The 11,108-nt window shown below is 33.2% G+C and overlaps 1 protein-coding gene across 2 annotated transcripts in view; it reads right to left on the minus strand.

Annotated features, from left to right (window-relative positions):
- Positions 1 to 1,936: 1,936 nt before the first annotated feature.
- Positions 1,937 to 11,108, minus strand: part of LOC120628233 (syndecan-like) — a 406,497-nt gene continuing 397,325 nt past the window's right edge. For both annotated transcript variants that reach the window (XM_039896515.1, XM_039896506.1), the window contains exons 3-5: positions 8,027 to 8,148; positions 6,777 to 6,903; positions 1,937 to 5,338 (exon numbers count right to left, since the gene is read on the minus strand). In XM_039896515.1, the coding sequence (XP_039752449.1) occupies positions 5,166 to 5,338; positions 6,777 to 6,903; positions 8,027 to 8,148 (422 nt within the window). In that variant the 3' untranslated portion in view covers positions 1,937 to 5,165. The remainder of the gene's footprint in view (positions 5,339 to 6,776; positions 6,904 to 8,026; positions 8,149 to 11,108) is intronic.

An 11,108-nucleotide genomic window follows, 5' to 3' on the forward strand; every position in this document is an offset into this window, starting at 1 on the left:
TTTTATTATAATATGTATTTATAACTGCACAATGAATATTAATATAATATACTAATATTAAAATTAAGAATGTATGAAATTGAACATACAAATGATTTACCGTGAGAATTAAAGGAACAGAAAATGTCATCGATATATAGGTTTCTTTATGTACGGTCAAATGCATTCTTAATTTACATTGAGTTATATATATAAAGAGAAGACATCATTTATCACCACTGTGATCCGTCCGTTCCGACCGAACATGCAACTAAGAACCTACGTACTTAGTTACATGGTAAATCTCACGTGAGAGAGAACTTGTGATTCTTACGAAAACACATTACAATTCATTTAATATAATAAATTGTAATAAATTCATGTTATCAGTACATGTCAACTTTGTATCGGAAAGAGCGAGACCTCCTAATACAGGTTTTTTCCAAACTTAAATGGAGGTCTAAGCCTATTGTTTTGTAATGAAATTGAGATCAAAAATAAATTATTTTTCATTTTCATTTTAATTTCAATATGCTGTGGTTCCCACCAAACTAACATAACTATGTGGCCAAATGTCAGTTTATATGCAAGATTCTTATTTCGCAAACGGCGCGCCTAGCGCAATAGTAGATTTACGTTTATTTTCAGTGAAATGCCTATAAAACAACAGACAACATACCTATTATGGTTCTAAATGGCATTGGCTTTCTGAATAATTTATCTTTATGAAAGTGAGATTTCACTTTAGCTTTGTTGTCTCAATCTAGCTTTGCTATCTATAGGAAAGCTAGATATCTACAACCAACTTCATAAAATGAGAAAGAATGCTTCAAAGATAACAATTTTTTAAGAAGCATATTTTCATGATTAAATTATTTTTAATTTCATTGGAATTGAATGTAAAGGCCAATACAAGATATTGTACTGATAATATGAGAAAACCAAGCGGTTTTAGGAATAGCGCTTGTATATATATCACTCAATGTTTATTTAATCGTTTTATGTCGGATTACAATTGGCATGACAACGAAAAAGGGTTATTTGGTTACTGAATTAATGTGTTAGTGTATAAATTATTTGAATTAGATCTAAATGAATTTACAATTACAATGTACATATTCCTAACCTAAGTGAGCTTTGACGTAGCTAGTTTAGTTCGTTTTAGTTTATTTCATGTCATTATGCGTTTGCAGTAAAATGTACTTTTACAATATTTTTCAAAACTACCTTCATAGTTATAATTTTTTGTAAATGTCATTTATTAGAAAATAAATCTTATTGGCCATTGAAGAATGTTTTATTTAACAAAACTTTTGTAGGCCTTTGTTTGATAATAATTTATAGTTCAAATCTTTAACTCAATATTAACCATTTTGAGATATCTTTTTATAAGAATGTCTTCGAAAATGCTGACAACATAATGTATTAAAGTTAATATTACTCAAAATTCAGTAAACATATGTCTATTTTATTTGTCATTTCAAGATTGTTTAGGTTAGTTAACAGGAAGATTACAAATTTTATAATAAGCCCAGGGAGCATGCCAAACGCTTTATAATGGGATCGTGATATTATAATAATGTTGGATTAGATTACGTGGATGGCAGATTTGAAATCCAAATCACTATTCAGGATAAAGACCATAAAAAGAGAGTAGCATGTTCCTGGGAGCAAGGCTTCGGTGCGTATTATATATCAATTTACTTATATAAGTTGATAGATTTTGAAAAATATTAAAAATCGGTTATTTCTTGTCTAATATTATTAAACGCTCTCTTTTAATGTTTTTCGTGCTCCGATATCGACGAATATTTTACACAGTTATGTTAAAAAATTAAATACACGCATAAATTAGTTGATTACTTTTTTATATTATTTATTATCTATGAAAATTCATACACAATTATAATATTAATGTTATTATTCGTACATGACCATAATTAATTAGTATAATTTAAATAAATTAATTGACTTAATTGTCATAATATTTTGTTTCAACACAACGCAATTTTATTCATGTTGTAAAAATATTGCAAAATCGAACTGAGCACAATAATCGTTAAAAGGTGACATAAATTATTATGACCTAATAGAAAAATAGCGAACCACTGGAATAAAAATTCGTTGTGTAGCTGACGGAAAAATATAAGATAAGTTTTAATTTTAAAATAGCAATAAAACGAAAAACTCAATATTTGTTTCATAGCCCAAATTACAGTTATGATAATGACCTTCGTATACCATATCGATAAAACATCGACTCGGTCCAAATTAAACCATTGTAGTTTCATAAGTTAAATTGTTCAAAATTTTTTATTTAACATGCACGTCGTTTGAAGTACAAACTACAGTGTACTTTATGTCGCTTGATATAATACCTTCGCATGTTTTAATCTGAGTCGAGTCGGTGTTCACTAGATATAGTGTATGAAGTTTTCAATATTCCTATCAGTAAAATTACTTACATACAAAAACAAGATAAAAAATAAAATCCCAAATTAGTTATACTTAAGTAATATAGAAAAGAAATAAAGAAGTCTTACATGCTAAAGGAACACAGCGCTAAATGTTCGCATTAATCTTCACCGATAAGCCGTAAAAAATAATGTTATATACGGAATTAATATATTTTTTTAATTATATGTAAAAATATCCGTAGTGTACTGAATTGTGTGTTCTGCTCTAAGAGGTTCAACACTGTCAGTTTCCTTACTCGAGCTGGTACTGGTTTGACAGAAAACCGATACTTTCGGCCGCGGCACTTGTTAAGCACTAAATTCGATAATATTTAACTGTTGAACAAGTATTTAAAAAGGCTAATGCCCGTTTTTCACTAAACATAGGAAACCCCTAATGATATAAAAAAATCATTCAAGCGTTGGTGAAACGTTTTTTTCAATAGACATTGCCTAAATCATTGGGCGATGAAAAAACGTTTCACCAACGCTTAGGTGTTAACTATTGGTCCTGAATCCTGACTTAATACCCCACTCGTTGGCACGGAGCTCCTACCACTTCAATGCTTCAATTCGGCCCACCAGGCTTTGATTATTATTATCACAAGTTTAAGATAATAAACAAGGCTGGCTTAACGTGCTGTACGAGGTTGAACACTGTCAGTTTCCTTACTCGGGCTGGTACTGGCTTGACGGAAAACAAGTACCTATAAATATTCGGCCGCGGCACATGCTAAAGTTACATTTCAACTGCTGAAGTCTCTAAATAGGCTGATGCTCGTTTTCACTAAACGTAGGAAACGCCTAAATAGAATGCCTAATGATTCAGGCGATGTCTATAGAAAAAGAAAGTTTCACCAACTCTTAGGCGTTAACTATTGGTTAAAGTTAGATCTATGCGTAGGAATATCCTTAGATTAGGCGTTATTTGCTCGTCGTTAGTGAAAACCGGCATATATATTTTAATTTTTTTTTTCAATATTTATCAATATATTTTGATCGTTACAACACGTTACGTTCAAACAGCTATAAAAATCGGTGATGATTATTGAAATTTAACTAAAGATTTTATTATTAGATAAAATTTGATTCATTATATTCTGTAGAGTAAAATTTTCAATGCCCACTAATTCTGGAAGCAATGTACAAGCTTATATTAATATGTAGCCTTCCCTTATATTTGTCATACTATTTTGCTATTATTAAAACCTTATAGGACTACCAAAAAATTCATTTTTAAATAATCATAATTTAATGTGCTAATGGAATTTATATTCGGTTTTAATTCTCTGTCATTTTTATTTACACATAGGTGCGATTTCATACCATCGTAGATGGTTAAAGTTTTTTTTATACTTAATGATTTATACTGAATTTGCGTGATACTGTATTTTAACAAGGGCCTAATATAAGAATGAGGATACACATAATATTAGCTTCACATATGATATAGACAATGAAGACATGAACGTCCATAGACAATCTGTTACGACATAATTATAATCTATGCGATGAAAATAAAACTAACATGATTGGCAAATATACAATAGAAGGAAGCGGATGGCACATTTTCTTTTTACAGAAAAAAACATACAAGATCTCCCATTCAGATTCAACTATGTATCATTAGTGATACTTCAACATTCAAAACACATTGGTCTCGAAACAGCGGAAGTAAATACACCAGATTAACTTCACAGCGACGTTACAAAATTTGGTCTTAAGAATTTGATAATTATTCTGATATTCAATGCATATTATAAATTATCATACATACGTATGTCGATCATACAACATAAGGTTGTACATGGTTTGTACATAAGAAGTACAATCAGTACAGTTAACATGTTGATATATTATTTATTTGTTTATTTCGTTTTAGAACAAATTTAGCCACAATACGGGAATGTAAAATTGACGGCATGCGTCAAATTAAAGAACGTTACGTCAATTTCAAAATGGCCGTTAGGGTGTTTGTCGATGGCCATTCGACTTTTGACATTTATCGTAACATTTTTCAGATTAAACGGTTTAGTGCAACAGTCTCGCACGAACACATTTGCCATTAGAAATTTTCGTATGTTATACTGCAGTTCATAAAAGATGTATTAATGCATTACAGTGAGGTAATTATAACTGAATATTGCCATGGAAAGTGTTTCCTTGCAAGACTTAAGCTTTGAGGCCTTATTAATAAACGTGACGTACAGTCGGAATAGTTTCGCATTGTTTTTTCACCATCTGAGGTTTTAAATGTGCTATCATTTGACGTGTGTCAAAACACATTTTAAAATTATTACGACGTTACGTGTCGATAAATTTGACAGCGTAGTTATTTCGACCTCACGCCACGTTTATTAATAAGGCCCTGAGTGTTACTTTTGAGGATACAGATCCGTCACAGGAATCAGCATAATATGAACTTCAATGCGTAATTAATGAATATCGGTGCCAATTATGCTACCTATCGTGTATATTGTGCTATCCCTTTTTACAGCAAAAATTGTGAAAGAGACAGCATTACTTTTAAATTTAATGAAATTTAGGTCAGTTCCTAATGAATTAGTTCAGAGATTTGAGTACAGCAAAATTGGCAGTACCTATTGTCATTTTCACTAACTCCAATGACCATATATCATCCAAAATTATACACTCAAGGCTTATTAAGATGATTGATTGAGTTTGATGGTAAACTTAATAGACTTGTGGCAGAGTTTGTTCAGTCTGTTCTCACGCATAGAACTCCCGGTTGTTGTGTCCCTTCCCGTAGGAGGCGGCTGCCGGGCTTCTCTTGGGCTCGTCGAGTGCGTACGAGCCCTCGTCCTTCTTACGCATGCGGTATACGATGAACATGACCACCAGGATCGCGCAGAGGAGTCCCACTACCGCTCCGCCGATCACAGCTGGAATCAATTAAAAACCGAATTAACTCTTCATTACTTACTTACAAATTTAATATTTATTCTAACTTAATACAAAAGCATAATTTTCGAGGGTTTAGGGAGCAATCTCTGGTTTTTTTAAACCGATTTTGATAATTCCTTTACTAATAAAAGGCTACATTATTTGTGAATGTCATAAGCTATATACAACGTGTAACCGAATTACGAAATAATGTTGAAGGATGCGTAAGTATATTTCATAAGGAAACATCTTGTAAAAATTTTAAATCAAAAGAAGGTATTCTTTTTTTTAACTAACTCAAAACATTCCAAGTGTTTCTTATGGCAACCCTATTGAAGATAAAAGACCGACACGCGCATACGCTACGATATGCGTACTTAATAAAGTGACAGGAGTCATATGATTTTAATTTTGCATGTGATGTTAGGCTGTATCCGATTTCTTTCAGTAAAAACCATGGCAGTGGTTTACTCAAAAACTATTAGGTTTTCGGTTTCACAGATAAGTTTCAGAAACAGTACCCAACCTATGGCTATGGCTCTGAAACATGGTCGTTAACTATCGGTCTCATAAGAAGGCTCAGAGTCACTTAGAGGGCGATGGAGACAGCTATGCTCGGAGTATTCCTACGCGATCGAATCATTAATGTGGAGATTCGTAGAAGAACCAGAGTTACCGACATAGCTCAACGGACGACATTAAGCGCGTCGCAGGTAGCTGGATCCAAGCGGCACAGAACCGTGGAATTTGGAACTCCCTACAAAATACCTATGCCCAGCAGTGGACGTCTATCGGTTGATGTGATGATGATCATGACATAATGTTCCTTAAAGCCTGTGAAGTATTATTTCGGTTTTCATTCACACGTTGTATAAACCCGAATAACGGAAATACTTTTTCGTGGTAGTCAGATTGGCAAAGTCGGAGAAAAAGCGGTCCTACGAAAACATTTTGTTACGAATGCTTCCTTAACGATGTTGCGATACGAGTAGTATATGATTTAGTTTTACTCGTGCATGATTTAGTGTACAGTATTCTACTAGCTGCCTAGTAGAAGGCTAGGACATTGGCTTCACTTTTGGGGGGCCGGAGCACACACCTCTAACTTTTGTAAGTATAAAAATAATAATGTACAAAATTAAATAAATACAAAACCCTAATTCAGCCGTTATTGCATGCAGTGCATTGTGTCCAAAAACAGTGAAAACGCCCCGCGCACGTTTCACTTCACACCCGCGAAATGTTGCTAGCTCACAAAGTTTTTACCATTTTACCATTTTATGGTAAGAAGTATATGTTAAGTATAAATGTAGAACGTTACAGGTAAAATGGTGGTTCGAGAAACAGTACTACAGTGGAGTTATATTTAATGCTTCAATATTAATCGTGTACACGGTTTCTGTATGTTCTTAATTCTGTGGGTGAATGTATACTGACCGGCAAGAATGCCAGGTTGCGCGAAGAAACTGGTGGCGCGGTCTTCCGGCTTAGCGTTCATGATGAACACTCCGTTGTCCGCAGGTTGCGACTTTGGTTCTATATTCGAACCCGATTGCTCCTGATCCTGAAAATTTAGATGACCATTGAGTTACAGAAAACATTATTCAGTGCTCATTTTATTTGTCCAGCATTATACCGATATGCTGAACATCAACTTCATACATTAATCGATGGTTGTAACGATTATTCAAAAAAAATCAAAGTTATCTGTCACGAAAATTCGAATTACGTTATCTATAAAAATTTTGAGATAAAAGATTTTAGAAGAATTTATGTAGTATGGTTGTTTTTTTTAAATTATTAAGTAATATTTCTTCCAAGTGTAGGTATGCGTACACTTTAGTAAAATATCAAATTAATTTATGATAAACTATCGGTTCATTGCGACTTCGTCTGCGTATAAGTCAATTTTAAAGGAATTACATGTGCAGTCGCGGAATTTTCTAAAGGGGAACAACTTTGTCATACATGCTTTTATCGAAACTTTAACGCGCACATTGAAAGCTCTGAACATAAAGAAAAACCCCGATTTTGAAACATTCCTCATTGGTGATATGCTTTTATTGGTCTCAGCGTGACTTTATGGCCGTGTTAGCAATACTGCGTCCCGCGTGCGACAAACGATGCTGGCAACTTCGACAGCTGGTCTTGTGTGAAAAACTAAACGTAGCGTCATCGGAAAAAACAAAAGCGAGGGAAGATTTTGGGGCGTGAAGGAATGCGGGTCTTCTGCGCCGGGGCCGAATAGACCTCTCCAGACTTTGCATATCTATTGTATTAATATTATATATGTATTGTTTAAAACTTTCACCGACTTTCATTTCAATATAACATCACGCTAAGAGCAATAGAAGCATAGCACCAATGAAAAATGTTACAAAATCGGGTCTTTTTCAATCTATATCACAGCCTTTAAGCCTTCCTCGATAAATGGGCTATCCAACACTGAAATAATTTTTCAAATAGAACTAGTAGTTCCTGAGATCATCGCGTTCAAGTAAATAAACAAATAAGCAAACTCTTCAGCTATTTTTTTTTAAATATATTGTTTAAAATTGGGAATCAAACCCAGAAATTTAGCTCAGAAAGCAGGGTCGCTGCAAACTGCGCCAATCAGCCGTCAAAGACGTACAAGATTCGACGACGCGTTGTATACTAAAATCATATCATGTTAAGGAAACACTTACAATGACTGGCGGGTTGATTTCCTCTCCTGACACACTAATGTCAGTCAGGTCTGGCCGAGCGGGCGGTTCCTCCCCTGTAATGCGCGTGTTTGGTGCTCCCTCTGAAGGCTTCAATATACGAGCTGGAATTATAAGTGTAGTGGATTAGTGCTATTGGAAATATCCCGAAGATTATCTTAAGTTTTCTTATTTTAGCGTGAGGCTAAACGAGCGTAATTTTTGTTTGGTTCCTTATAATAGTCGGAAATTCATTCATTCGGTCATTTCGGTCATGGATCTGAGTCAGCTTAAGAAGAGAACATCATATAGGCAATTCCCTAACTCCGGGTTCGTACTGAGAATTTTTAACGGAAAATCCCTAATACCAAACCGTGCTTGGCCCGATCCGGAAATCGAATCCAGGATCCTTGATGAACAAACTAACCACTAGACGGTCGGAGGAGAATATGCTTCGTAAATGCGCATTATTTTAATGAAACCATTCGATGAAAAAACACCCACCCAATAAAAACGCAGAATATTTGCTGACTACGTGGGGTGTAGGTTGCATTTTGTCGGCCCATCAATCTGGCAGCCCAATTATATTACAGTACAACTGAAAAATCGCGTCCGAAAATACAAGACACATGAAGTTACTCTGGTTTGGCTTCACGCTTGTCCAACATATCCTATATTAATATAGATTAACTCTTTATCTAATATTGTTTAAACAATTTATTTCTAGTCGAACACTGTTTAATTCCGATAATTAGAAAAGAAAAGGAACAATTTCTTGATACTTGATTAAAAATACTTTTCTAAAACACCTTCCAAATTCTATACGAATTGAAATAATTGAAGATAGCTCTATTTTTGTTTTATTTCCAAAAATGTATAGCTTATGTAACTCGGAATGATGAAAGTTTTCTTATGACATTCCATACATCCTCATAGGTTCAGGCTTTTAAAACTCACTATGACTCACATACATACAATATCCTCGTGAACAATATCCTCTACTCACTTGTACTTGATTTTTTAAGTATTGGGTAGCCGTGTAAAGTGATTACATTGTTAATGACGGAGTAAACTTCCAAGACTTTCAACAAAGTTGCACCTAAAGCCGGCCAGTAAATTTTTTACTAAGCACGCTCAGATGTGTTGTGAATTCATGGGTTGCCAAAAATAATTTATAAGATATCATCGTCATCATTTTGATAATGTTGAGTTAGTACCTAAATCCGGTCAGTTCATTTTTCACCAAGCACGCCCAGATAGACATGTTTTCATATGGGATGCTATTGCAATTTATAAGAAATATAATATCATACATATTATACGTTAATCGCATAGACAAGTTAACGACGCAGTGAACGACGTTGTTTCGTTTCTTCATGGAACAGCAAATCTCGCAAATTACATACAAATTCAAATTCAAATTCCAAAATGTTTTAGTCATCACAGGCACTTATGAAGCATTCATACATTTAACATGTTACACTCATGTTAGTGATGGTGATAACTGCATTCGTTAACTTTAAACTAAAGCTAGGAGGGTTCCAAACGCGATCTGGTCTAAGAAGACAACAACAAACTTAGTCAGGTTTTTTTTTGTTATAACCATCTCACAGTCGAGTTAATTTTGAGCTATGAAGTAAGAGCAATTCATACCTAAGCTTTTTTGTACATACATGTAATCCTTAATATTATTAAATTTTAACTACTAACCTTAAATGCCTTACTAAGTTTATGCAGTCTAGTAAACTGCACTACAGGTTTATTTTTAATTCTTTAATTATTATTATTACACTACACTTTCTTTTTAAATATTTTTATTTTTTTATGTACATAAATTAAATTAAATTTTTAACTATTCACTATTCTCTGTTGTAACTTAAAAAAATATTTAAATTCAAGAAAGGTTGATTTGTTTAGAGGTTAAGTAAAGATTGCAAATGTATATTTAGTAAAGGTGTGTCAATTAGATGACGAAGACTTGTTAGTGTTAGATAATTTTACTTTAGTAATGAGTTTGATAATTAAAGGGAATTAGTAGTAAGTAGGACTAAGTAGCACGAAGAATATAATAAGAAAAATGATGGTAATAAAATTGGATGGTACAACGAGATTAGGAAGGAATACGTAATTTGGAAACATGCGTTAAATTGGATATTGAAAATAATGATAGAATTGGCCAAATGGAATTGTCATCGTTGAAATAAAACTATTCTTTTACGTCGGAGAGCGTGAATCAACAGTAGTCAACAATATGAGTTGTCCAATGCGGTTTTAGGTTAACCGTTGGTTTTTAACTACGTCAATAATATTTTCCTCAACTACCTAATGCAAACACTTCAATATAATCTTTAATAAATCTTTGTCGTTTGACAAAATATGCATTTACAGTTAGCTTTATCCCGAGGTTTTACTCGCATTAAATTAACTTACTCCTAAATATATTTCAGGCATAGTGTAGCTAATTAAAAGTTATTTTTTTATCGGTTCAGTATCAAATATTATCTTCTATGTATAAAGTACAAACAAACTAATTGGATTTAAAGTTTTAAGCTCAAATACTTAAAATAAAGTGAGTGTATTTTAAAATACGCGTACTTTAATAAAATTTGAATTAAATTCAAAATGAAATATTATCTGTTATTGAATAGTTTTATGAATAGTTTTATTTCAATTTTAAGTCAAGTAGTCGCGAAAACTGTTGGGATGACATATTAATGATCTCATGCAGAAAAAATTATTATCTATGTCCACATCGAAACTTACCCAATTCCTTGGTGTCAATAAAACTATAATTCTCTTTTAAATTTAAGGTTTTAAATCGACTTATTTCACAATGCCAAACAATGAACAACAGTTAGCCACAGACCGTAAAAATTACCGCTTAGTTGAATGTTCAGGAAACTATTGCGGGTAAGTAACGAACATAATTACATTTGCGAGCGAGTATCGTTGATAATAATTAAAAACATAAATCAAGGTTGCATAAGAATAGCGCGTCTATAACGCAACGACGCGAAATCTTTGTGTACTTGTAGCTAGCTACATGGAGAAGGAATTCAAAGAAATGAATGTTATTATTCCATAG

The sequence above is a fragment of the Pararge aegeria genome, chromosome 2 (assembly GCF_905163445.1).
Source record: "Pararge aegeria chromosome 2, ilParAegt1.1, whole genome shotgun sequence".
Taxonomy (NCBI): domain Eukaryota; kingdom Metazoa; phylum Arthropoda; class Insecta; order Lepidoptera; family Nymphalidae; genus Pararge; species Pararge aegeria.